The sequence below is a fragment of the Motacilla alba genome, chromosome Z (genome assembly GCF_015832195.1).
Source record: "Motacilla alba alba isolate MOTALB_02 chromosome Z, Motacilla_alba_V1.0_pri, whole genome shotgun sequence".
NCBI lineage: Eukaryota > Metazoa > Chordata > Aves > Passeriformes > Motacillidae > Motacilla > Motacilla alba.
The window spans coordinates 41,538,792-41,566,738 of record NC_052046.1 but is presented as its reverse complement, the minus strand read 5'-3'; the positions used below and the strand labels follow the sequence as shown (position 1 = coordinate 41,566,738).

General features: G+C 40.1%; 2 protein-coding genes across 4 annotated transcripts; both read left to right on the top strand.

Moving 5' to 3' along the window:
• The first annotated feature begins 117 nt into the window (after positions 1 to 117).
• MARVELD2 (MARVEL domain containing 2) lies at positions 118 to 12,519 on the top strand. Of its 2 annotated transcripts, none has more exons than XM_038124729.1 (7): positions 118 to 2,633; positions 4,222 to 4,254; positions 5,340 to 5,476; positions 6,313 to 6,484; positions 6,922 to 6,972; positions 7,894 to 12,206; positions 12,391 to 12,519. In XM_038124729.1, exons 1-6 carry the CDS (start codon positions 1,554 to 1,556, stop codon positions 8,008 to 8,010), a joined length of 1,590 nt encoding a protein of 529 aa, XP_037980657.1. In that variant the 5' UTR covers positions 118 to 1,553; the 3' UTR covers positions 8,011 to 12,206; positions 12,391 to 12,519. The 2 variants fall into 2 exon arrangements, with proteins under 2 accessions (XP_037980657.1, XP_037980656.1); XM_038124728.1 differs by having other exon boundaries at positions 12,342 to 12,479.
• Positions 12,497 to 27,815, top strand: LOC119695721 (general transcription factor IIH subunit 2). Of its 2 annotated transcripts, none has more exons than XR_005255346.1 (16): positions 12,497 to 12,696; positions 12,910 to 13,006; positions 13,100 to 13,177; positions 14,134 to 14,170; positions 14,797 to 14,883; positions 15,676 to 15,726; positions 16,123 to 16,177; positions 16,942 to 17,047; positions 18,000 to 18,090; positions 18,255 to 18,342; positions 18,910 to 19,017; positions 20,258 to 20,321; positions 21,177 to 21,280; positions 23,455 to 23,557; positions 23,828 to 23,892; positions 24,323 to 24,390. XR_005255346.1 is itself a non-coding variant. In XM_038124730.1 (16 exons), the coding sequence occupies exons 1-16, from the start codon at positions 12,534 to 12,536 to the stop codon at positions 24,440 to 24,442; spliced, it is 1,392 nt and encodes a 463-aa protein (XP_037980658.1). In that variant the 5' UTR covers positions 12,497 to 12,533; the 3' UTR covers positions 24,443 to 27,815. The 2 variants fall into 2 exon arrangements, 1 of the variants encoding a protein (XP_037980658.1); XM_038124730.1 differs by having other exon boundaries at positions 23,853 to 23,892; positions 24,323 to 27,815.
• The last annotated feature ends 132 nt before the right edge of the window (positions 27,816 to 27,947 follow it).

Genomic DNA, 27,947 nt, shown 5'->3' with positions numbered 1-27,947 from the left:
GAACTTATTTTTTAAGAACACCTTATTTTTTATTAAACTAAGCAATAACTCTTTATTTTTAACACATTTTTATTTACTTTGCATTTCTACAGTTTGCTTCCAGAGTCCACGATTGATAAGTTGTGAGCATTTGAAGGTTTTATTAAAATTTATACCTTAAAAACAATCACTGTTTGGAATTTTAAACCTTGTAAAAGAAGAGACTGAAGCATACCATAGACAAGTTGATAGTCCATACTGACAATGTAAATAAAACTCTTACTGCATTCATGCAGTTTTGTACTCAGTTGCAGATCTTGTGGTGAATGTAGAAAGCCAGTTGCAGAAGACAATGGTGCAGCACACCAGATTGCTTCTTCAGCTCCTGAACCTGAAAAATGGTGGCAGAAGTGTTTGTTTGTCCAAACAGACTGCTCAGTGCCTTGAGTTTCCCTGCCACTGGGCCAGCTCTGTGCCAGGTGCTGCCCAAGCACCAGCTCAGGCTGGGACTGAAGTGCAGCTCTGTAGAGAAGGACCTAAGGAGCTGGGGGTGCTGCTGGACAAGCTGTCCATGAGCCAGCAGTGCCCCTGTGGCCAAGAGGGTCAACAGGATTCTGCAGTGCATTAGGAATAGCATTGCCAGCAGGTCGAGGCAGGTGATCCTGCCCCTCTACTCAGTGCTGGCAGGGTCACATCTGGAGTGCTGTGTCCAGTTCTGGGGTGCCCCGTGCAGGAGACATGAAGCTCCTTAAAGGGAGAGCAACAAGGATGATGAGGAGACTGAAGCATCTCTCTTACCAGGAAAGGCTGAGGAAGTTGCACCTGTTCAGCCTTGAGAAGAGATGACTGAGAGAGGACCTTATCAATATTTGTAAGTACCTAAATGGAAATTTTAAAAGTTTAAAAAGTTTTTTAAAAAGTTTAAAAAAAAAAGAGGATGGAGCCAGGCTCTCCTCAGTGGTGCCAAGCAATAGGACAAGAGGCAGTGGGCAGAAACTGATGCAAAGTAAGTTCCACCTGAATATGAAGAATACTTTTCTTTCTGTGCGAGTGACGACGCGTTGAACAGATAGTGGAGCCTCCTTCACTACAGATATTCAATTGTCTGGACGCGATCCTGCGCGATGTGCTCTAGCATGATCCTCCCTGAGCAGCTGAGCAGGCAGGTTGGAACACATGGCCCTCTGCGGTCCCTTCCAACCTGACCCATTCTGTCACACTGTGAGTCACGGCGCCCAGCCCTCCTGCGAGGGCCGGCCGCGCCCCTCCGGCACCGCACCGACGGCGCTCCACGATTTCGGGAAAACTCCCGCCGCTCCTGGCCGGGGCGGTCCCGCCACTCCCGGCCGACCGGCCGGAAGCTCCCGCCTCCCCGGGCGAAGGCCGTGGGGCCGCCGCAGGTGAGGCCGCCGGGACTCTGCAGGTGTTGGGCGACTGCTGCCGGGCCAGTGGGCGCTCTCGTCCCGGCTCGTCCTTCTCCGGCGCCGGCTGCCCTTGGGACCCCGCGGCAGTTCCCTCCCGTCGGTGAGCCGAGGGGCGCCGGGGAACGCCCGGGGCCGGGCTGAGCGCCGGCCATGTCGCGGAGCTCGCAGGGCGGGCGACACGGCAGGTCCCCGCTGCCCCGGGGGACCAGCCCCGGGTCCGCCGCCGCCCCGCTGCCGCCGCCCCCGCTGCCCCTGCAGCCCCCCTTCGGACCCGGCGAGGCCAGCCCGGGCCCCAGCGGGCCGGCAGAGCTCAAGCCGGTTCGGCGGTTCATTCCGGACTCGTGGAAGAACTTCTTCAAAGGGAGACGCCACCCCGGCTCCAGCTGGGATAGCACGGCCTCCGACATCAGGTACATCTCGGACGGGGTCGAGTGCTCGCCGCCTGCCTCTCCCGCCCCGCTGCAACCGGGAACCAGGACGGTGCCTGGCTCCTACACGGACCCATTCGGGGGGTCGGGCGGCAGCTACAACTCTCGGAAGGAGGCCGAGGCCATGCTGCCCTCCGGAGACCCCTCGGCCTCTCTGGAGCGCCGCGCCGGCACTGGGCAGACCTACAGCGAGCGGGTGGAGGAGTACCACCAGCGGTACGCCTACATGAAGTCCTGGGCAGGGCTGCTCAGGATCCTCGGCGTGGCCGAGCTGCTGCTTGGCGCCGCCGTCTTCGCCTGTGTCACCGCCTACGTACACAAGGACAACGAGTGGTACAACATGTTCGGGTACTCGCAGCCCTACGGGTACGGGGCGGGCAGCGCCTACGGGGGATACTCCTACAGCGGGCCCAAGACGCCTTTCATCCTGGTGGTGGCGGGAATGGCGTGGATCGTCACCATAGTGCTGCTCGTGCTGGGCATGTCCATGTACTACCGAACTATCCTCCTCGATTCCAACTGGTGGCCTCTGACCGAGTTTGGGATCAATGTGTCCTTGTTCATCCTGTACATGTCGGCTGCCATAGTGTACGTAAACGATACCAACCGAGGTGGGCTCTGCTATTACCAGCTGTTTAAGACGCCGATAAATGCGGCTTTTTGCCGTGTGGAGGGCGGTCAGACTGCGGCAATCATCTTCTTGTTTGTCACGGTGATCCTCTATCTAATCAGTGCGCTGGTTTCCCTAAAGTTGTGGAGGCACGAAGCGGCCAGGAGGCACAGGGAATTAATAGAACAGGAGGTAAGTCGTTAGTTATCGTTTTCTATCTATCGGGTACCACATGATGCGGAGCAGCTGTAAGATCTTACCGTGGCATAGACGGTATCAAATCAAGTGTCTTCCCTACAGCAGATCTACAGCCCTGAGGTTGAATTTTAACCAGTCTTTCAGTATTAGAAACTGCCAAAGGAAAGGCGTTTTTAAGGTGTCAGATCCAAAGTCTTGGACGTGTTTTGTTTTTTGGTTCTTTTTAATGTTCATAATTCACCTTGGGTAAGGACCTGGCTCTGTTCTCTTCATAATACTGGGCTCTCTTCTTGAGTCAGCTGATGAACTACTTCCTGGTGTGTATTTTCCAAACAAAGGAAGAAACGAACAATGTTAATCTGTTCAGCAGGGTTAGGTGGCTTAAAGCCACCTAGCATTTATTCAAAATCTGTGCATTCAGCGCAAGTGCTAGTGTGAATAAACCTAAGAATGTGAAATACTTATTTTTACTTTGCAAGCAAATCTCCAAGCAACTTCTTAATGCCTTTTCAGCTTTCCTCACAATAGTTATCAGCAAGTATTTGTAGTAACAGCCTTGGCTAGATTTTGATGTCTCAAATTTCAGTCAGCCACATCTTTTTCATGTCAAATATTTTGCCTAACTATTGGCCTTGCCCATACTAGAAGCATTCAGTATTTGCCTGGTTAATGATAAACTATAACAGTAGAGATTTGACACTCTTACCGAGAGAGTTCAAAGTAATTTGTGTAAAACTTACTTCATTTGAAAACATCACCAAAAGACTCTTTAAAATGAGTAAGACTTAATATAGCATGAAAATTAATGCATGTGAAACGTACACAAGCCTAAATTAAGGAGGGGTCTGCATTTAAGGGATTTTAGAAGGATAGAGTTTAAAGCTGCTTTTTGTTTTCTTTGCTCTGTGTCTGCAGTCTGATTTGCAGTATTTTTATTTAACGCTGGTTTCCAGTTCAACATCTTGCATAAAATTGAGACTTTTCTTTTGAAAACTAATTATATTTCTTCAATAAAAGTTTTTTAACTGATAGTATGTCCTGCAAGAGTGAGGTGATTGCCAGAGTTGTACACAAGGTGTTCATTCTTGCCTGTTACTATCCAGGTTCTTTTAGTCCACTTACTAAACATTTCTAAAGGGAATACTTTAATAATAGAGGTTAGAGACTGGACAATGCTGCACAAAACAGCTGCAGGTTGAGCTATTTGTTAGTGCACTGTTGTGTGTTCCAGGCAATGAATTAGGCTCAGCATGTTGTTAGTGAGTTAACGTGGGCTGGAATGTGAAACAATAATAAAGGAGCTTGAGAAGTGGATGGAGTATTTCCTGCAAGCTGTTCCTTACAGCTGTGCTCTGGGAAATCCTGTTGTTCTGGAGTTTGGGTGGGTGTTTTCCTTAAACAAGTCTTTAAATAGTGGATCCGAAAATATTCCTTATGCTAAATTTCATCATACCAAGTATAAGTATAATTTTCTGTATAGTATGATTTTGAAAATGTTTAAATTTTAGGAGTCTATGCTTTTCCATACTATTTTTTGCTGAAAATGAAACTTAGTTCTTTCCTTTTTTTTTTTTTTTGATAGATGAAAACACAATCCTCTTTTCCTGAAAAGAAGGTAAGAAATAGGAATCTATTTTTCTGTTTACTGGTAATTCTAAACGATTATTATTTTCCTTGTGACTATTTTAATTAATTTATTTGTTTATTTGACCTCAAAGAGATTAGGTTTCGTTTTTTAAGTTAGTTTGGACAGCAGTCTCCTGCCCAGAAGATTCAAAATGAGCTTGCAATGAACTTACTCCTGGTTAGGCTAGGTTATAAAATCTACAAAATTGTAAAATAGCAGATGCAATGGCTGCCTCTCCATGTGCTCTTACCCTTTTCTATGACAGGACCAGTTCTGTAGCATTCATCACGGAGCTTGGCGGACATGACTAAAACACCAGGTCGTCTGATGCATGATAGGTTTGAGGTTATTCCTGGCTGTGTGCTTAATTTGCAGGAGAGCCAGTGGAAGCACAGTAGGTGCCCTGTGAGTTGAGCTTTTTCCTTGGTGTCTGAGACTGCTCCAAAGACTGCCTTGCCAGTTAAAGCCTCAGCAGTGTTAGTGTTTCAGCCACACATGGTGTCATTGCATACACTGCAAAGACTGTATGGGCTTTCCAGAGAAATTATGATGTATTAGTTTCAGCCTTAAATGTCTCCTGATAGACACTGTGAATTTCCTGCCACTGTTTTCTTCGTGGATTCAGTACTGGATCAAGATCCTTTTGTTTATGTTCCAAGATTTCACTTTTTTGTTTTTTATTTCTGGATCAAGGGATGAATTGTGCAATAGGAAACAAGGAGAAAAGGGAACTCCAAAGAACTGAATGATTCCGGTTCATTCACATATTAAATGAATACTGAAGGAAACTTCCTTACACTGTTTTTTTAAGACATGCAAACAAATCTTTCCAAACCTCCAGAAGTATTTATCTGTACGGCTGTTAGGACAAACTTAGGAAAAATACTGTGTGAAAAGCATTACTGTAAGTCATTAAACTGATTTTCTAATTACAATAAGAGTTGTAATACAAGAAGCAAATCTGTGATTTGCTTCTACTGCTGCTCAACACGTGCATCTCTGCCCTAAAGTTGCATATTTTGTGGTTTATGTAAAACTGATTTCATTAAGAACAAATTCTTTTTTTAAAACAGTATGAAGGTGATGACAGACCAAGGGAAGAAGTCAGTTACAGGCAGCTCAAATCACTGGAAAGAAAACCAGAGCTACTTAATGGTCATATACCTGCAGGCCACATTCCTAAACCTATAGTGATGCCAGACTACTTAGCGTAAGTGACTTGATTTTGATGGACCAACTTAGTGGAGGATACTGGTGTTCACTGGAGGATACTGTCTCTTAGTGGAAAGTAATGTTTTTCATTCTGCATTTCTCCAATGGTTTCTCTCCCATGCACATGCTATGGGAACTCGTAATTGTGTGTTAAAAAACAGAGAGGCTGGGGCAGGTATCAGTGGCATAAGACCAGTAAGTATAAATAAGGAGTTGCAATTTAAAAAATAAATCCCCACAAACCTCAAATGTTGAAAGAGAATGTCATAATCTAGCAAGTACGCTAACTGCCAAAGGAGCAGAAGACCACTATATAGATATTAGAGGAAAAAAACTAAAATACATGGGAAATTGTCTTTTTAGGGCCTGAAATTTGACTACTCTTATACTTTCTAATGCTGCATTTGTAACATGCTCCCTTTTAAAGGGTAGGCTTTACAATTAATAAATTATTTTTTATACTATTTGCTATGGGCACAAATAGAAACAGGGGAGGTTGCACCTGAATATTAGGAAAGTATTTTTTCTTTGCGGGTTGGCACAGGTTTCCCAGAGAGACTGAGTCTCTATGCTAGGAGATATCAAAAGCTGTATGGACATAGTTCTGGTCTAAGTGTCTCTGGTTGTGCATGAGATCGGATCAGATAACCTCCAGACATCTCCTACAACCTCAATTATACTGTGATTCTCTGATTTCAATGCTTTACAGACATGCAAATTTCAGCAGGTTATGAGATTAGCAAAAAATACAGAAATACACTGTCGAAGTGAAGAGTCTAAATGTTGTTAGTAAGTTGTATCTCTAAAACTAATTCTTAATTTTTTTTTTCCCAGGAAATACCCAGTAATTCAAACAAATGAAATGAGAGACCGGTACAAAGCAGTATTCAATGATCAGTTTGCTGAGTATAAAGAACTGTCTGTGGAAGTTAATGCTGTATTAAAAAAGTTTGATGAGCTGGATGCATTGCTGAAACACCTTCCACATCATCCTGAAACCATATATGTAAGTACCTGTGAAATGGGCTCATGGAAAATATCTGTATTAGGTGGTATTAGGCAGTTTTTTACTGTCTTCAGCTAGGGCACAATGCCTTCTAATGCTGGCTGTGAGACAAAGCAACAAACAACCTGGTGTGAGACAAAGTCTCCCCACATGTTACATCATCTCTTAATGAGGCATTACTTAGGGATACCATTTTCCAATTAAGATATAGACCTGGTTTTCTGGGGGTTTTTGTTTCTTTGTTTCATATTAGTAGCTTTTAAGTTCTAGTGAGTCACAGCTGATGTATTTTCATTATTTCTCAAATACAAGATTTACATCTAAAATGTTATAATCACAAAGTATAGATCAAATGAGAATTCTGATGAGTATTTTGTAGTATTTACATGCGTATATCAGGCAAACTCAAAGTTTAAAAATCTGTGGTTTCTCATTAGGAACAGGAAAGGATATCAAAAGTTCTGCAAGAATACAAGAAGAAGAAAAATGTAAGTGTTTTAAATTTACATTGCTGTTGAATCTAATTACTAGCAAAGAGAGTGTAAATAGCTAATATTTCTGATGCTAGGCAGATTTCGGTATCTCAGGGTACCTATAGTGTTTTGTATATTTTGTCTTCTAAAACTTCAGCAAAGTTATGACACAACCCATACACTCGCGCCAACAAACGTTTTTGAGAATAATGATTCCAGTAGCCACATATGGGGAAAATCCCCAAACCACAACTCAAGAGTTGAGCGTTTTCATCTTCTGAGAGTATGTTTAATCTCTTAGCATTCTGCATTCAGAAGATTAGTTCAGTTATATTCACTAACTGACACAGCCAATGGATAAAAACAGAAAACATAGTCTTACACTTGAAAAGAAGTTCTGTATTTTTTGAGGCATGGAATTTAGACACACTAAAAAAATAATTTTCAGTGTTATCCAAGAGGTTTCTCCTTGTAATTTTTTAAGTGCAGGCAGCAAATATGTATCTGTGTTCCGTTAAAAACATATGCAGTACAAATACAATTTTTTTTCCTCAATGGAATTCAGAGTTTGTGTCCATGTTAGTTAAACTTCATTGCTTTTAGGGGAAGGATGTATTGCACATACAACAAATACATGTGTAAAATCTAAATTACATAGTAGGATGCCATTTATATTTGCACATTTCTACTTTAAAACAGCTCTATTTACTAAGTAACTACACCATATAAAGGTAGAACATTTTCTTCTGGGCTTTCATTAAGGAAGGGGAAACAGGAAATAAGAAAGGGTCAGGGAAAAAGAGTGTGTTTTTTTGAGAATATTTGCGTACTTTTGTATTTTGTCCTTTTAGTCAAAAAGATAATCGATAATAGACTATTCTTGGAAGAGTCGGAAAGCCTAATATATTAATGTATAGGTTTTTGTATTTTTGGCAGGATCCTGCATTTCTGGAGAAAAAGGAGCGTTGTGAATATCTGAAGAATAAGCTTTCTCACATAAAACAACGAATACAGGACTATGATAAAATTATGAATTGGAATGTAGAAACTTAGTAATGCCTTCATTTCATGGATATTATTTTCTGGTTTTGAAATTGATATGTGTATTTTAATCTATTTATTTACTCTTTGAGCAGTACACTTATGGGGATTACTTAATCACAGTCGTATGTTTGGATGTTTTACATTACTGATAGGTTTTGTATACAGATCCAATTGTAATTGAAGTTATGAGATAAGTTAGGAAACTGCTGCTAACATTCCGCTTTCATTAGTGCAAATCCTGGCCTCTTAAATATGAATACTTTATTTGAAAATACTTCATTTGCAAACTTGCAAAGCCTACCAGAGAAAGCAGTTCTCACATACCTTGTGGAAACTTTGCACAGAAATGCTGTTAACAATTTCGGATTTTATTTATATGTGACATCTTAATGCTGTCAGAAAGAGCTGAGCTGTTCTTTCTGTGTGGGGTTTGATGCACTGCCTGATTGTGTTGAATATTTTGGGCAATTCAGAAGCTAGTTTAATAAGAAATTTTGTATTGTATTTCCAAATGCTGTCAATTACACCAGAAATCATCTTGAATTTTGCCTAACAAGAGAGGAAAAATAGCTTCTTATTTAACCAGCTAGGGGAGGGGGACTTGGGTTTGGTTTTTGTAATGTACTCTTCAGAGATGATGCAACAAATCTATACTTGGCCTTAAAGGAACAGAGGTACCGGATGAGGCATATTAATGTCCCATCAGTGTTGCTGTAGGTCAGTGTGCTCTGCCTACCTTCTGGATCATGCTGTTAGGGGTACGTGCGTTTAAGGGCTTCACTCTTCATCAGTAAGTAACAGGACTTCTTGTCTATACAGCAGCTGTTAATGAACTTGGCATTCAGAGAGTGAGTAGAGCAGAATGAATTCTCATTCAAAGTATAAATTGTTAGTATCCTCTTTAAGGCCAGATGAAATGTATTAAAGATGTACTTTCCAGAGCATGCTTGCATAAATTCTATATATATTTTTATATTTTCTTGGGGATATTATGCTGACAATAGGTTTGTATGTGCAAGTATTTTCATAAGCCAGTAAATTTTCTCTTTGTATCCTTTTTCATATCTTTATGTACTTTACCTTTTTTACTTACTATAATTGTTAGAAGCATTGATAGCTTTTGTACAGTTTTCTACAACTGCAATTTGTCTGTTCTAAAATATGTTTTTAAATATTAAAAAAACCCACCAGTGTAGCCATATTACTCTCTTGCTTATAAAGACATTTTATTTGAAAAAGGTGCTCTGATTACAATTACTGCAAATTTTTGTAAGTGATTTGATTTCTTCTTTGAAAGAAAGTTTTAACTTCTGCCTTAATTTAAAGGAACAACATCAGGAAAGCCATTTCCAGTTTAGTGTGGTCATGGTAGTACTACCTCTGCTCTTCACTGCTGGAAATGTATTAACATACCTCACTCTGACCATTGTAGCCCTGCTGGTTTTTCAACCCTTATCATTCACGCTGCAATCCTGATGGCCGTGCACCCATCTTCATACTTGTAAAATTGACATTCCAGTTTTGTCAGCCATTTAATTCCAGGAGCTTTAGTGGATGAAGTAAATAGCACAAGATGCCATGGGAACACTGACAGAATTTGAAAATTTGAGACCTCTTCATTTCAAAGCTTTCAGTCTCATCTACTGGAAGGTGCCTCAGTATTTTCATCATTCTGAGAACAGGTGACAGCCAGTGCAATGCCTTGTTCTCTCTCTCTCTCTCTCTTTTCAGTGCCTTTCTCTCTGGTTCTGGTTTGTATTCATATCAAAGGAGAAACCTCTCTTCCTTATAAAGGAGATAGGCCAATTTTTTATACTTGTTGTGCTGAATACTTGTTAAATTGCTCTTTGTAAGAGAAGAACTTGTCCAAATCTCCACAATCTAAATAAATGACCTCTCACTGTACACCCAGGTTTCTCGTTTTTTTCTCAGTGAGAGTTCTGGGCATTGCCTCCATAACAGGAGAAGATTAGCACAAGTTTGAAGATCATCTGGTGTTCATAAAGTGCTAACAATAACATGACGTTTTCCTTGAAAGATTCCCAGTCTGCATACTTAATAGGTCTTCTTTCTGTAGGATAGATCCAGCTCCAGGCTCCTTTTGACAACGGTCTGAGTTTTAGTCTTTGAGAAAATGGCTCCTGGTCCCTCAGACAATGTCTGCATAGCCTGTGGAGAACTTATCGTTCTGCTTCTTTTCCTACAAAGTTTCCAACAAATGGATTGGGAAAAGGGAACAGCATACCTGTGCCTGGAATAAGGAGATTAAGTGGCAACATCTGTATGGTGGATTCTTGTGTTTCCTGACAAGATGCCACAGGTGTGGCCAAGTAGATTTTCCAAATATTGGGAAGAGAAGCTGGGAGAGCAATACTCCCTTCCGCCTGCATTTTGGATTTGAAACAGGATTGATGCAGGGCACAACAGGAGCAAGCTACCATCCTAAGGTACACAGGCCATCCTAAGGCTGCAGCAACATGTTTCAACCATTACAGTAAATTACTTGCTCAGTCCTGTGTCTGTTACAGGCCTCAGGGCTGCTAAAGCACCTCTGGTGTGTACAATCTGTGCACTGGTTTTGCTCTAACCTACCAATGGACAAATGAAAAGGGTCTTGTCTACAATGCTACAGACATGCTGGAGAAAAACTGTTAGTCTAAGATTAGTCTAACATGTTCATCTCTCAGAGAAAGAATTAATGGCTGGAAGTTGAAGCAACATGGAGCAAGGCAGAAATTAGGAGGAAAGTGATGGGAGAATCCTTCAATCTGAGTTACCATAAGAACTATCAAGGAAAGTGGCCTCTTGATATTCTTAAAGAACAGAAGGCATACTCCAGACAAAACGGAAGTTTTAGATGATTATCACCTCAATCTCTCTGTGCAGTCCGTCTAGGCTCAGTTCTTAATCTACATTTTTGCATGTATGTGCAAAAAATGTGCTGTGTGGTCTTACCTGTGTGACTGGGTTTTTGCAGAAGGTAGTTAACACATAAATTAATCACCAAGGAATACTGTCTTACATCAGTGGGCTTGCTTTTAATTACAGCCTGTCCTCAAACCTCGAGTGTATACAACAAGAAGTTTTATACTTCAGTCTTCCTCTTAGAAAATGCTTACCTGGTTGCACAGATCTACAAATTGAGATGCTCAAGATTCTTAGTGTTTCTACAAATATCATAGCTTCTAAACTGTATTTGTGTTTCTTCTTGTCTTTGTAAGCAGTTGGGTATCCTAGATCAAAATAAGTGTGGCAAGACTCACATACTTTTTACTAAACTGTACATTTTTTCAGGCCACATAAAGTACTGATGAACAAACATACCCAAAATTTTGTCTTGCACAATAGCCTGACCAGCTTTCATGCCGGCATAGTGACTACAAATGCTTATGGCAATGAAACACTTAATTGCTTTGAAATTGTAAATGAAGGTGTCCAGTATGTTATTTATTAATTTCAAAATCGTGGTGGGATTTCAAGCACTTGTACAATAAAGTTTTACAAAATTACTGTATACCCTGTGTTCCAGTCCAGCACTGAAATTCTTGGTCTTGAGAATAAAAAATACTCCTGTTCTAAGAGAAGTCTCATATCTCACTTATTTTATTCAAAGTGCTAGCTTATAAGACACTTCTTTTCAGTGTTTTATAGACTGGACTTCTCCCTCCTAAAGAAAAAATGGTGTATGTTCTAATTGGAGTTGTTCAAACAACAACTATTTCAGTTCCAAGAAGCAAATCCTGACTTTTCAAAGAATTCTTCTTTTCCTGTCTTCAGACTGCTTCCCTTCAAAAAATATAATTGCTTTTTCCCAGTCATGGTTTAACTGAAAGCTATTTCTCCTCTCTTTCTGTTATAATTATCCACTGCTCCTGATAAATGCGGTAAGCTGAAGGGTACGGAAGTGGTTAGTTTTGCCCCAGTCTGTTTCAAGGATTGTTACTACTGTTTACATGTTTTCTTCCTCATGCATTGTGTTACTTGGATGCAGAGTGAGACTCCTTAGAAACGGATGTTCAGTAACTTTCCTGTAATTCAAGAGCTGAAGCCCAGTCTTGGCATACTTCCACTCTATCCAGTAAAGTTTTAATTGCTCTGCAGAGCAATCAGCAATTAGCTCAGCTAGCTCTGAACTAATCCTCACTGTGGCGCTTATGAAATGGAAACTCTTGGCGACGTGACATGACTACTCAGAAATATTTTAGGTAATTGGAAAACATGATTACTTAACATCAAAATACCTGAAACTTCTTGCTTTTGCTGGCGGGGTGATAGATGGCTGCCTTCGTTAACCGGCGTATGAGCACAATTATGTGTTAAAATCCAGTGCTTTTTACCAGGCTCCTGTGTTCTTCCATGGATTACTGAAATGTCTTCGGTTAACTGCAGAAGTGCCACCCAGACCCAGGCAGAGCCATGAGCCTGGCGGCTGCGCCCGGACGCACGAGCGAGGGGCTCCTCGCCCGCACGAGCCATGTCTCCGTGAGGCGTCTTCCCTAGGCGCCCGTCCTCTCCATGGCCGCACTCGGAGGATGTTGAGGACGCAGTGGAAAACACAACGGAACCTTCCCGGAACGGTCTCTCCGCGGCCCGGGCAGCGGCCGGGATGCTTTGGCGGCGCACCGAGGCGGAAGAGGGCGGGCGTCAACGTGTTGGGGACGGCAGGGCCTGGCTGCGGACGCGCGTCGCTCTCCTGTACGTGTCCTGCGGCTCTGCTCAGCTTTCCGCGGCTCCCCTTGGCTGCCTGGAGGCCCCTTCGGCCCTTCTTATCCCGCTCAGTGTCCCTCGGCTCCTCTCAGACCCCCTCTCACCTCTCAGACCCCCTCTCACCACCCTCTTCTTCGCGCAGTCCCCCTCGTCACCCCTAGACCCTCTCATCTCCCCTGAGCTCCCCTGATATTCCCTCAGCGCCCCGCATCTCCCCCGGTCTCCCTTCTGCCTCCGCGGAGATGGATGACGAACCCGAGCGGACCAAGCGCTGGGAAGGAGGCTACGAAAGGACATGGTATGTTCTTCCCCCCCTCACCTTTCTCTCCCTTCTGGCGAAAGAGAAGGAAAAACCTCTCCTCTGCCCACAGTAACAGTCTGTTCTGCGTAGGGAAATTCTTAAGGAAGACGAATCCGGGTCGTTGAAGGCAACCATCGAGGACATTCTCTTCAAGGCAAAGAGGAAAAGGTACGTGGTATGGCCACGAGCCTGCTAATAGCACTGTCTTGGTCAGTTTTAAGGGCTTGATCGTCCCGAAACTGGGTCCTGTGGGATGAATTAACCGTAAGGCATGCCTGCAGGGTGTTTTTATGGCCTTTCTCCTTCAGAGGGGCAGGTGCATGCCAGAAAAAATGGTGGAAAATTAATTTTTATCTTTTAATACCGAATGTATACAGACTGTACATCCCATGCGTATGCCAGCTACAGGTCTTGATCTGATCTTGCGCTGCAGAGCGCTGCAGCTGCAATCTCCACAGCTTAGAGGAGTCTTCCATCTTTTTCTTTTTTTTTTTTTAGTATACAAATCAGAGAATCGCAGGATAGTTTAGGTTGAAAGGGACCTTAAAGATCATTTCACTCCAACCTGCCATGAGCAGGGACACCTTTCATTGGACCAGATTGGTCAGAGCCCCATCCAAACTGGCCTTGAGCTCTCCCAGGGATGGCACATCCACAGCTTTTCAGGGCAACCTGCTCCAGTGCCTCACTACCCTCATGGTAAAAGCATGTTTATCTCTAGTCTTATCAACCCTCTTTTAGTTAAAAACATTGCCCCTTGTCCTGTCACAACAGAATCTGCCCTCTGGTATCCTGGCTACAGATTTCTGTTACAAATTTCAGAAAAATGGCTAGAAAAAAATCCCAAGTCTTTCGTTATTTCAAGTTATGTTAGAACTTGATTTGTCAAATGTGGATAGAATTTTAAAGCTGCATTAAAGCTGGGAGTAAGAAATAGTTCTTATTTATTTTCTGAGAGTTGTGAAATTTGCGATTGAGCTATGGGGTTTTTCACATGAATAAGCATCTGCAGTTTGTTGCTTCTACATTTTAGCCAGAAGTCTAGTATTGGATTTGTTTGGACTTCTGTCTTAGGAGCCATTCACTCATTTGAATTTGATTTAAATCCTTCTGTGTTTTGTTAGACTCTATGAACATCATGGACAAGTTCGGCTTGGAATGGTATGTTAATACCTTAACCCTCTTCTGTCCTTAGTCCAGAACTGTTTGGCTAGAGGTGGTATGCCAGATCTATAATATGCTTCTGCTGGCCTGGCGTAGGTCATGCCAAACCTTGTGGTTTCCGCTGTTTTGTTTTCTTTTTTTAAAGCATTCTTTGTTGGCAGTGTGTATGTGAAGCATGGCTATTCAGGGTTGGAGGTTTGACGCACAGGGTGTGTTTGGCAGCAGAAGTCAGACCACACGTGCTCACACTGTCCATTTATCTTCATGTGAAAAATGGACATGGTAATGGAAATGGGTTGTAAATAACCGTGTTGTTTTGTACAACACTGAGGTCTTGAGATGAAGACATGAATGTTCAAACTGTGCATGTTTTGTAGTTTGTCGTGAGAGTCTTGAGAGGAGAAGAACAGTGTGCATTTTTCAAGAGAGGGTTTTTTTTTTTTTCATTTTAAGAAAAAAAGTGGAAGAATTCATTACTTTTCAGTTGCTGTTAATTGCACCTCTCAATGTACTGAATCTTCCCTGTTAGAGGGAGGGAGTAGTGGCTTTTTTAAGTAAATGGATTAATGAATTCATTTCACTACGTATTCTCTGAGTGATTTTCGCGTATGGTGGAAATGCAGATGCGTCACCTTTATGTGGTTGTTGATGGATCAAGAACGATGGAGGACCAAGACTTAAAACCGAACAGGCTTACTTGCACTCTGAAGGTATTCCTGCACTCAACTTTTTTTCTGACTGAGCCGCCATTTCTCTATAAATGGGTTGCATTTTGCATTTCAAAGAATTGCAATCTCCTGTATCTGCATAGCCTCATCTGTTACCCCTACATGTGTATCCTTGTTTCTGCCTGTCACTTTCCTGTTTTTTGAACAGTAAAATCTGTGTGGCAATATTTTGCCTTGCACCTGTACTTCTGTATAGTAAAAGCACTTTGTACGGGCATATGATGGGAAGACAGATTTGGAAACTATGTGGAAATTAAGTGTTGCCCAAATTAAGGGGATGACATGTTCTCATTACACATCTAGAACTGGTTTGTATTTTTTTTTCTTACAGTTGGGTCTTTTTATGAATTCTTATTTGAAAATATGCTAGACTGGATTGCTGTTTCAGATTGTGGGGGGCTTGAACTGCTTACATTGTGTTCTGTATGGTCTTCTCCAGCAATACTAGAGCATGAAATCCTGGATTTTGATGGTTTTGTACAGAGTAGTGCTTTTTGGTGTATTGAAAATTTCCATTTGAACCAGCAGGAATCTAGAACTTCAGCATAGGGCATGAATAAAATAAGGGGAGTGTGGTTTCTGAAATCTCATTTAATTGGTTACTTGGGATGAAGGGGGAGGAAGAGGGTGAAAGAAGAATGCTCATTCCCCCTTTTTGTGTTACCCAACTACTTTGTTTTGCTTTTTTATTTTAGCAGATGTTTTCCATCTACTTAATGCATGTGTGATAAAAGTATAATTAGTTTTTAACTGCCTTAACGTTTTTTTTTATAGTTACTGGAATATTTTGTTGAAGAGTACTTTGACCAAAATCCTATTAGTCAGGTATGTACAACCATGCAAGAAACAAATAACAGAAAACTATTTTAAAAAGTAGTTTTGATTATAACACTACCAAGTAAACTGTTTTCAATTTATGTGCACCTTCCCATCCTTTATTTATCAGTCTAGTGAAATTCTTGTTTCTGCCTGTTTCTGCAATTTAGAATTTTAGAGGATTTCTTTTTGTACCTTTTGGCAGAAGTAATGAAAATACAGGAGTGTTTATAAACTGATGCATCATGTTGTGCTGCTGTTGTTACACTTGAAGTAAAATTTTTACAGACTTGGATGCTTAAATAATTCTGGTCCATAAAGACATAAAAAATGCAGCAAAATTCCAAATAAACTCATTGTAAAACTTTCTAAGAAAAGTTTAGTCTTTTTTTCCTCCTTTTTCAGATTGGCTTAATTGTAACCAAGAGTAAAAGAGCAGAAAAAATGACAGAACTCTCAGGTAGGGAAGTAGTATTCTTTTCTTAAATTGCAGATGTTTTTATCCTTTTCATTAGTGTTCTAAGTTGTGCCTAATACTCTGCTGAAAATGAAGATATGTTATCATAATTAGTTTTCATTTAAAATATAAATTATTGCAAGTTGTTTGAAACCATAATCTACATTTTGATCTGCTTTGATCCAGAATTGTCCTTGTGTGCTTGTTTGCGATCAAGTCTCGACCAGAATGCAACTCAGATATGTTCAGGTTTCCCTGTAGTTAATTTTCTACCCTGTTTGTTAACTTTGTATGTTACAACATCTGTGTTTTTTGTGAGATCTGGTCAGATGTTAAAAAGTCAAAGTTGGTTTGGTTCCTGCCTGCTGTTACGCCAGTCTCTGTGGCTTCAGCAGGTTTCATCGAGGAAATCGAGGATCAATCAATCTTTGAACCATGCTTTCAGGATAACAGAGGAAACAAAACTCTTTTTCTGTTTGTGGGACATGTTGCGCTCATGTTGAGTGCTTAATGATACCCAGCAGTGATTTTACTCTTTTTGGCTTCTAAACTTTCTAGCAGCTGAGTGCCTATGGAGTAAAAGTCTTTTTTACTCTTTTCTGCATTCTGATCAAAATACCAATTTCTAAGGAAAAAACAGACCTGTTCCACTCTGAAACCAGTCCCAGCTGTTGTACAAGTACACTTCATTACATATGCATTTTAAATATTTCTGTTCTTTAACTTGTTGTATCAGTTAAATGGATTGCATTTTTTTTCTCTTACAGGAAACTCAAAAAAGCATGTAACTGCTCTGAAGAAAGCAGTGGATATGAACTGCAGTGGAGAGCCTTCTCTATATAATTCCCTAAATTTGGCCATGCAGACTTTAAAGTTAGTAAAATACAAGGAGGTTTTTTTGTTTTCTTTGTAATTGTGACTTTTGAGAGGCAGAGACAGAATTGTTTCCAAGTAGCGTCTTGCATGGTGCTGACTTGAGTCTTTAAAAGGTGTCTTTACCTCCTTAATCATTAAGTTAAATACTCTAGTAGTGCAGACGTTTGTTTTCTACCACTAGATGCTTGTATTTAGGGGTGTGTTTCTTACAGAAATGGAATTTGAAAACCAAGTTGATGATGGTATGTAGATACTGTGATGAAAGACACTGCAATTCTTTTTTCCTGAAGGGCTGTGGTATGAGAGAGGGCATAGATAGGGGTTAATAATGTAAGAGAACAAGAGAAGAAACAGTATTGTGTCACAATAAACTTGTGAGAGTTTTGGCATACTTTATAAAGATGAATTTTTAGGTAGGATAGATTCGGAGCACTTTTTTGCAATGTGAGGTACTGAGATGTATCCCAGTTTGTGGAAGACTGAAAAAGAATTACAGCTAAAGACACTAACTGAACAAAGCGGATAATCAGTGTAATGAAAAGCTATTTAAATACTAGCAGTAAGAGAGTTTTCGGCTAAGAACTAGAAGTAGTTAAAAGTAATGGATTTACACTTAGAAACTGATTAGAGCTTTTTAAGAAGTCAGGAAGTCTTACTACAGTGTGCTAGTTTGAAGATGAATTTTACCTGTGAGTATGGCTAAGGTACAAAAGATTCCTTACAGCAAATAATCAGGTAACAACTACACAATTAAATGCTGTGGTTTAGATATTGGAAAGGTTTGATTTTCAGAAAGTGAAAATCTGGTGCTCAGACAAGGATCTTACCACAGTTTGTAGAGGACTTCATGTCATGTCATCTTCTGACTTCAGGACATTAAGGTCCTTGGAGATGTTATCATACAAGTAGCTTAGTGTGCATAAGTAAATTAACTGTGTGCTTTCCTTAGGCACATGCCAGGACATACGAGCAGAGAGGTTTTGGTAGTCCTCAGCAGTCTGACCACATGTGATCCAGCCAACATCTATGATCTAATTAAGGTACAGAACTGAAGTTTCACTACTGCATTGAACATCCAAGCTGCTGGAAGAAAAACAGGCAATAGCAGTATCATCACCAATTAATTTTTGTTTAAGACTTAGAACCTTTTTGCTATTTCTTGTTCTGCACATGAATTGAGTATGGTTTTTTTCTCTATTTTAAGTGTTTAAAAGCAGTAAAGATCAGAGTATCTGTCATCGGCCTAAGTGCTGAAGTTCGAGTTTGTACAGTACTTGCCCGAGAAACTGGTGGTATGTATCTGAAGTTCAGTAATTATATTATTAACACAGGTTTAAAATCAAAATGTTAAGTAATTTGTTATATATTTATTACTGCATTTTGACATTTTTAAGGGTAAATATTTTCCATTGTGCTGGCAGAAAATTAAAGGGTTGCCCAAATCTGCAAAATATACAGTAGAAAATGAAGTTATTACCAGCTGGTGGCTGCAGCTCTAGAGAGAAGAAATACTTATATTCTCAAGCCTTTTGTTCCATATATAAAGCTATGTGATGTGGAACTTCATCAGTGTGACATGTTAATATCCATTGCTACAGTGGTAACTCTTACAGTATCGTTACTACATAGTGTAATGTTGGTGGAAAAGGTCCGTGCCTTCATATCTAATTTAACATTCTGTTATTACTAGTTTTAAAACTTGTCATTTACTGTAGCATTAACAGGGCTGCTTTTTAGGAGCAGGTTTGAGTAAATTGTGTTTTGTTCCTAAGTTGTTTTCTGTCATTTGGAGTATATGTTTGGTTTTGGTTTTTTTTTTTGCTCATAACCCGACAGTAAGGCATCTCTTTGTCTGACAGGAACATACCACGTTATTTTGGATGAAAGTCATTATAAGGAACTGCTGATGCACCATGTCAGTCCTCCACCTGCCAGTTCAACTTCTGAGTGCTCGCTTATTCGAATGGGTAGGATATGGATTATCTCACTTGCGTGAGACTTGTCTTTTTCTTTATTTGCCTCTTCTGTGTTAACAAAATACAAATAGTAAGACGTGTAATAAAGACATTTTGTAATTTTTTTTGGTTGTTTTAACTTTTATTTTGCTAGATATGTATCACTGTTATTGATGTTATTCCTGCATAGAAATAACATGCAGGAATAACATCAATAAAAGTTTAAATAAAGCTTATTAAGTAAGACAAATTACTGAACAGAATTTGGAAACAATGAAGTGGAATGGTATTGATGGCACCATAATTGTTATAAATTTAATAATTAGAAATGAAGGATGAAAAACTATTATTTCTCCCTCTGCTTTTTTCCCTGCAGAAGGCAACTGTTACAACTATTAATTGATTTAAGAACCATAGGTAGTACACATTTATTAGCAGCTTCTTGAATATTCTTTCAAGAAGCAGATTACCTTTTCTTTTCTTTATCTGTTTCTCAATAAATTTAAGCTTGGAGTTACACCAGAATAGGAACTCTAATGCTACAAAGTAGAGCATTGAATTCTCACTTTCATCCACACTTTTGATTTATAAGAATGTATGTATTTTTATGTCTAGATATAGATAATGAAAAGGTTTACTTCTGGTAGATAAAGCCTGAGCAGCAGTTGGAAAAACCAACTTCTCACCTGTCATGATCTGTAAAAAATAAGTGATAGAAAGAAAGAAAGATAGATAGATTGATATCTATCTGTCTGTCTATCTATCTATCTATCTATCTATCTATCTATCTATCTGTCTCCAAAAAGTCCCGTAGTCTTATCTGTCATATATTGCACTTAGAAGTTGAATATAGGCTGGATGGACTCACATAAAAATATTTCCCCCTTAATGAGAAAGTACGGCTTAAGTGAACATTTGTATGCTGCTCATTCTGCTTTCTTACCATTTCACATATTTTAGTTTTTCACTGTTCTTCTAAAATGGGGTTCCAGTGCACTTCAGTTAACACAAAGTCTATGGCAAAGACTTTTTTTCAGTTGGGGGGAAATAAAGTCTGGAGGGTGTGGGTGTAGGTAGAGACCTTTGGGAAGAATTTGCTACTAGCAAGAGTGTTTCAGTTCTCCTGTAATAACGAATGGGAAAGAGTTAAGTGTAAATGTCTAGAATAATCTTTGAACTGCTTCCCTGAAGTAAGAAACTGATACATTATTGCATGTTTAAAATTGTTATTGTGGGATGTTTTTCTCTTCAGGTTTTCCTCAGCATACTATTGCTTCTCTATCTGACCAAGATGCAAAGCCTTCCTTTAGCATGGCGTAAGTAGCATTGATTAGAATTCAATGAGGTGATAAGAATTCAATATTAATTAGTCATATTTAGAAAATCTGCTTGACAGTGAAAGTGTTGCAAAATAATCTGAAAAAAGAGTAAGTCATGTCTTCTGGCTTCTCAGTAGACATTTTATTTCCATTGGTAGCCCCAGTATTAACAGTATCCTCTGTTAAATATGTGTTTTAAAATTTGCATTTATGTTTTTTTAAGGTAGTAAATGGTACTTAGTTCTGTTAGACAGTGATTGGGGCACACAGGTGCTACAAGGTGTTAAAGTAATTACTTGCAGCTCTTGATTTAATTACTACTATCATTTTAAAAGATATTTATGAGGATGGAAGGGTATTATCTGAATAAAGTATTTTTAATGTATTTCTTAACATGACTTTAAACGGAAGTTTAAAATACAGGCCTCATTTGATGACTGTACCAGTGCACTTCTCAATGAAAAGAATCATTGTTTTCCAGGGTTATAGGGGTGTCTGAATTTCAGAATAAAACAGCGTCTAACAGCATGTGCTATTTGAAAGAACAGTTACTATGTGCATCTTAGAGGCAATAGAATATTTTTGTGTCTAAAAAGAAACAAGCATGCAGTTATTGTTCATATCTTTATTTGTAAAGATTGGCTCCTTTGTATGGAAATATTTGGTTCCTGTGGGAAAATGCGGTCACTGATATCTGTCCATATCAATTGTTTTCTGATACTTGCACATTAAACTGTTACATGCAATCTCGTGAAACTTTTAAAATTATTTGATGTGAAAACAACATTATTTGTACTTATATACTAGCGTAGTATTATTTCTTAAGTATTGAATTGTTTCTTTCTACTGTAGGCAATTGGAAAATAACAGTGACCCAGGTCTTACACTGGGTGGATATTTTTGTCCTCAGTGCAGAGCCAAATACTGTGAGCTTCCTGTGGAATGCAAAATCTGTGGTAAGTAGCAAGAAGAGGTGAGCAGATGAATCAGGAGTTCACGGTAAGAGAGTTAAGGGGTAGAAGAATTCAGCTATACTTACTAATTAGATATCTGCTTAAAAAGTCCTGCATTTCTGTGACCTGAGATGTCAGCTTCGTACAAGTGTCTCTCAGGACTGATACTTGTAACAATAAAGCTGTGTCATATTCCTTGGTATAAGGAATATACCTAAGGCAAAGTGGGGAGGAGAGGTGATGCACATGGGAATGGTAACTTCTCAAGAATCCTCATTTAACTTAATACACTCATGTTTCAGAGTCCTCAGTGCAAGGCCATGAAAATAGAGTGCTTTGGAGCAGGAGGACAGAAGTACTCTCCCCTCCATGAGTATGTGGGTGAAAGATTTCCAAGTTGAACCCAAGGGCAAGCTGCACAGTGACACATGACAGGCTGTAGAGTTGTAAATGGGAGCCCTTTGATCTTGCAAATGTTAATGGACTGTGCAACCAATGATGCCTCCCTCTATTGCTCTTAGTGAGGGTGGGAGGGAGGATTAGTGTGGTTTATAATATTAATATTGTGAGGAGGTGCTGTTCTCCTAGCTTCCACAGGCATATGACTGAAACACAGTAGGTATTACTGGGATGCCTGTATTTGGCAAGAGGATGAAATAATTATGGTTTTGGGTCACTTTATCCTAGTTTAATTTCAAGTTTTTCCTACCAGCATAAGTTTCTTTCCAGCAAGGAGATAGTGTAACTGGAGAAATCCTGTGTATCTGCAGTGGATTCTCCACAGCTGCAGTGATCAGGAGAACAACAGTTTGGACATTTACAATGTGAGTGAGTGAGTGAGTGAGTGAGTGAGTGAGTGAGTGAGTGAGTGAGACATTTGTGCCAGCCCGTGCCCTGTCATAATACGACACGAAAAGACGACACGGACACTGCTGCTCTCCAGGTGAACAAAAAAGGGATCTTTATTTTCTGACTCCAACATTTATAGTTTTCCAAAAGTGACAGTGGATTGGAGGGTGACAGTGCCACCTCTCCAATGACACTGGACAGACCAAGAGTCCATCAATTCTCTCCTCCTCCATGAAAGAATGCAAAACATAAGTTGTTTACAGAACTGTGTGTGAGAAAGTTCGTTACAAGAATGCAAACATCAGAAGGCTTAGCAAAGTCTTAGAAAATCAGGGTGACAATGCCCCACCTGTTCTCATGGTCTAACCCCAGCGATCGACTCAGCCCCACACACTCCCACACACTGGTGAGATGGGGGAGAGAATCAGAGCAGTAAAAGTGAGAAAACGCACAGGTGGTGTTAAAGGCAGTGAAAAGTTACAGCAAAAGCTGTGCACACAAGACAAGCAAAGTAAGTAAGTCATTCACCACTTCCCATCAGTAGAATGTCCAGGAAAGCAGGACCCCGTCATGAGTAACAGTTACCTGGGAACGTAAATGCCATCATCCTGAACATTCTCCCCTTTCCACATTCTCCACCCAGCTTTGTAGGCTGAGTGTGATACCAGATGGTATGGGATATCCCTTTGTTCTCTTGGTGCACTGTTGACTGCAATCCTGACTGTATCCCCTCCCAATGCCTTGTGCACCCCCGAGCCTACTCACTGGTGGAGTAAGAAACAGAAAGGGCCTTGATTGTGTGTAAACACTGCTCACCAGTAAAGAAAACATTCCTGCCTAATCAACCTTGTTTCCAGCATAGATCCAAAACACAGCCGTATGATAGTGTGACAAAAATCAACTGGTATAAAACCAGCAGACCTGTGTTAGCTGAAATGGGGCTGTGGCATGGTCTTGGCAGTACTATAGCAAGCTGTAGTAGAGCTTTGTAATGGGGCATCATTTAGCTGGTGGTGTGATACAGCAGAACCATCATTGCCAAAAAGAGCTTCCTAACTTCACCACTGTGTGTTGTAAATGTATTTCTAAAGACTGAGTTAAACCTTTTCAGTAGAAATTTGGTCAATTTGCTTGTTCTTTGTGTTTGGATTTAAAACTGGATTACATGTTTGGCTAATGGAACAAGTAATTTTACTTGTTAAAGTTCTTAGAAGCTCTCAACCACTGAGTAATTAAAAATACTATTTTTCCTTTTTACTTTATTTAATACAGAAAAGCTTTTCAGTAAATCTTCCCTTGTAACAATTTTGCTGTCTCTTTGTTTGCAGGTCTTACATTAGTGTCTGCACCTCACCTGGCTCGGTCTTATCATCACTTGTTTCCTTTAGATGCCTTTCAGGAAGTTCCACTGGAAGAATACAAAGGGGAACGGTATGCAAATCTTACTTGTGATAGTGAGAGTAGTTGTGGATCCTATAACTTTTTTGTCACAAAACTAAGAATAGCTGGCAACAGCTTCTTTGCTGCTGGAGATCCTGGGTATTTTAGTGGTGTGGGGCACCTCTGGCATTAAGAAATACTTGTAGTTTCCATGATCTGAGAGTTCAGTTGAATAGCTGAAATAATTGCCAGAAATTGTTACTATGTATGAGATCTTTTTTGAAACATTGATTTACACAGTCTTGACTCTTTTTTTTTCAGTTAAAATACAAAATTTTGCTTTTAGGTATTGTCAAGGCTGCCAGGGAGAAATGAAAGACCAAAATGTAAGTATGTTGAATGGCACTGTAACTTGCATTGAGGGGTGTGAGAAATAGAGATGATCCTTTAGCAATATATTCTAAAGACCAGAAAAATACATGTGAAAGTTAATGTCACAGTTAGTTAGACTTATGTGTTAAACAGTCACACTTTCTAGACTGCAAAGTCTGTAAAAGTGTGGGAAGAAATTTCCTAGGGATCTTTTTTTTTACATTAAAAAAGCTTCCACTCTCAGCCATTTGGAAGCATTTACAGTGACCTGAGCTCAAGCCTGCGGGTACACTTGTTGTCAGAAGATTTAGTTCAATTAAGTTTCTGTGATGCTAGCAGTGTAGTCTAGTTACATTATATTGGTGATGTAACTGTTGCCCTACTGTAGTGCTACGATGATAATTTCTGCTTTTGCTAATTTGTCTTTCTATCCTTCCCACACAGGTGTACATATGCAAAGTGTGTCAGAACGCATTTTGTGTGGAATGCGATCTGTTTGTTCATGATTCGCTGCACTGCTGTCCTGGCTGTATACACGAGCACCCTGCTCCTGTATCTGTATGATGTCATATCTTTTAAAAAATGCTGTATCTTTGTCATTCTTGCATGAATCTAATTAGTTTATTCAGCCACCGCTTTAAATGACTCATCTCTGAACAAGTTGATTACAGAGGGATGAACAGCGGAGTAGGAGCAAATACTAACTTTTTATTATTTCATTACTTTAAATATATACTTGAACTATCTGTATCTATTTTTTATTCTTGTCTAAAGAACTATGGCTTTTACCAGCTGTTATTATAATAACATGTATATTTGTAAATGCGAAAGTGATAAAACTGCTTTTTATGATAATGTGATAATTCATCTTTATTTCATTGCTTGTTCAAAAAGAAGCCCTGAAAATACATTTTACACATCTGTTGTTACAAACTTTTGGTTTTGGCAGATGATGGATTTCTGTAGTTCTGTCTTGGTTTGAAAAGACAGATATCTGCTGAGGAAAGTAGGAACCTCTCTTGAAATGGAAAATGTAAACCCCCTCCCTCTGAATTATTATAATTTTGAAATTAATGGCCTCTCAGGCAAAGATATGGGAGTAGGAATAACAGTTCTTTATTAGGAAAAATAAAAATTAAAAAGGAGACATATTCTGACAGAGTTAGAATATGACCTGACACCCTGTGGGTCAGGGTGTTGGTAGCAATCTGATTGAATGATGGCTGCAGTCCTCCTGGGGTAACAAGGTTGATTCTGTTGAAGCAGTGACCCTGTAGAAGGGTGTCGTTTTCCTCTGACGGTGTGGTAGGGCCTGGTATACCTCTGGGAATGCAGTGGGAAAAGGCTGCCTGTGGTGTTCCATATCTCAGATTATATCCAGGAAGGAATGCTTGGCTCCTCCCCCTGGATGGAGCATCTCACAATGGGATGATGTGATTTTGTCAGTCGTGCAGTGAGACTCAAAGGCCCTTTAACAGAAGGTATCTCCTGGAGGGAGGACTGGTTGTGGAAGAGATACAGAGAACTGCCCAATTCACAGATGATAACTGTCCAACTCCTAACACATGGCAATAGAATACACACCCCCAGCCACATCTTGCATTTGCAATAAGACAAGATCAAAATACTCTTTTGCAAGAATTTAACAAAGATGTTTTTGAGCAATTAATTGGTGGACATTTCGTGTATTAATTTCAAGTATTATGAGTATTCACCTTGGCATTCGATAAGGCAGCTCAAATACAGCTGTTATAAATGTGCTGAAAACACATTTTAGGTTGTAATGGTGCAACTCAAAGCTAACTGAATTCTATTACTCCTGTGTCTGGGTTAAGTTTCATTTTTTTTGTAGGAGGATAAGGTTGCTGAAAGGCGGAGAACTTGCAAAAGGGCAATACTTGAGTTAATACAAACTACTGTTTGGTGGACTCAGTATTGAAGACAAAAAGACACACTGTTTGGTTTTGAAGCTACACTGAATTGACAGAACTGCACGTCATCTTCTCTCCTTGGCTAAACCCCTAGAGCAACAGACAGTAAGGTGGGTGCAGGAGGGGAAGTGTCCATCCTTACCTGAACTTTGAAGAGTAGAAATTGAGACAAATGCAAGACTGCCATTTTGCAGTGTCTGTTCAAAGTGTGTTTGCTGCTTGAACCTGTGAGAATTGTAATGTGCTACACCTCAGTAAAAGGAAGTTATAGGTGCAGTGTCTGAAGCAATACATCACAGTGGGTTTTCTTGAGTTATCTTGTGATGATTGTAAATACATCAGTGACTGAGTTGCTCTGGGTGTATATGACTTAATTTTTGAGCTTTGTTTTTTTGTCAGATTAGAAATGGCAATATAACAGCTGAAATTTAACACAGAAACAAGCAACAAACCCAAACATCTTCTCTTACATTGATTCACTTTTTCATGCTCACCTCATGTAAGTTATACATGCTACTTTTCACTTACTTCAGGCAGTTTTCATTCAATTGTTAGTAAGCTGTTTCTATGCTTTTTCTACTGATAGTGTCTGTTTGCTGGATAGAGTGCAGTCATTCTCTTGTGTTGTCAGAAAAATGACTGTTGAGCATCTGCATCTCATTTTGTGCTGAGTCAAACAATGTCTATAAACCCTTTGTGCTGTCAGGTTGTTAAAGTCCTATTACTAAAAACTAGCAGAAGAAGGATATAGAGTGTTCTGGCCTAGCAGGTCACTCCAAGCTCTGAGCATCTGGCTCTTATATATTCTGATGCTGGTGACAGCCTCTTGAGACAGCGTTTTCTGGTAATATTTTCATCTTTGCAGTCAGTATATTCTAATGGAAATAAAAGGGATTTTTCAGAACACTTCAAATTCTCCTCTTGCTAGATACCAAAATAACATACTCCTACCCAGTTTCTATTTCTGAAAGTAAAAACTGTGTTGAAGTTGCAGCCATATACTCCATTATCAGCTTGTGGTCAAAGTGATAATTTGGTTTGTTCTTTCCTACCCTTCTCATTGGTAGGACAGTTCAAACCAGCTCCTGAAAATTCTCTACTAAAGCAGTATTTCTCTGGTGTATAAAGACTTTAATCTGTGTCCTGTGTATTTAAAACAGTGTGGAGGAAATCTTCCGTCCACCTGTTCTTTTTGACTGGGATTCACTGGCTCTCAAGTCTCCCTTGCTTGTGGGAAGTTCCAAACTTCTTAATTCTTGTTTATTTATTTACTGTATCTGCCTTAAAAGCAATCAATGAGGTTATTAGGAGACCTGTGAGAAATTCTTGTAGGTCTTGAAGATGTTGTGTAGAAGGTTTCAGACTTAAAATTGCTGAAGGAAGACACCCTGTGGTGTGGTTGAGGATGCAGCTGTGGCAAGAATTTTCGAGACTAGAGAGTGCTGCCATGTGGAAAGGAGAGGATTTCAAAAAGGCAAGAGCCCTCACTTTCCTTCCAGTTTACATTTTCTTTGTAGGAATAGAAGTTTCCCTCTGCAACAACACTCATAGCTAATTTCCAAGAATGGAAATGCAGAAATGCATTCATCAAAATAGGAGTAAAAGAGGACTCCACACTGGAGCCTGAAGGAGGCTATGACCCTGGAAGGTCCACACTGAAGCAGGTTCTGTGGCCCATGTAGAGAAGAGTCCACCCTGGAGCAGGTTTGCTGGCAGAACTTGAGACCCTGTTGGGGACTCATGCTGGAGCAGCCTGATCCTGAAGGACTACTTGCACCCCGTGGAGTAGACTGGACCCACACCAGAGCAGTTCTTTAGGAACTGCAGTCCTTGAGAAGCAGAGTCCCACAATATGGAATCCCACATTGGAGAAGTTCATGGAAGAATGTCTCCCATGGGAAGGACCATCCTAGAGTAGAGGAGAAGTGTTGTGGTCTTCAGGGCAGCCAGGTCTTGGTGAAGAGACAGAGAAATCTTGACTCCATTTTTCAGAAGGCTGGTTTAGTATATTATGATATATATTATATTAAAAAGAAACCACACTAAAACTATATTAAAAGAACAGAGAAAGATGCATCAGAAGGCGAGACAGGAATAGAAAGGAATGAGTAACAAAGTTCTGTGACTCCCAGAGAGTC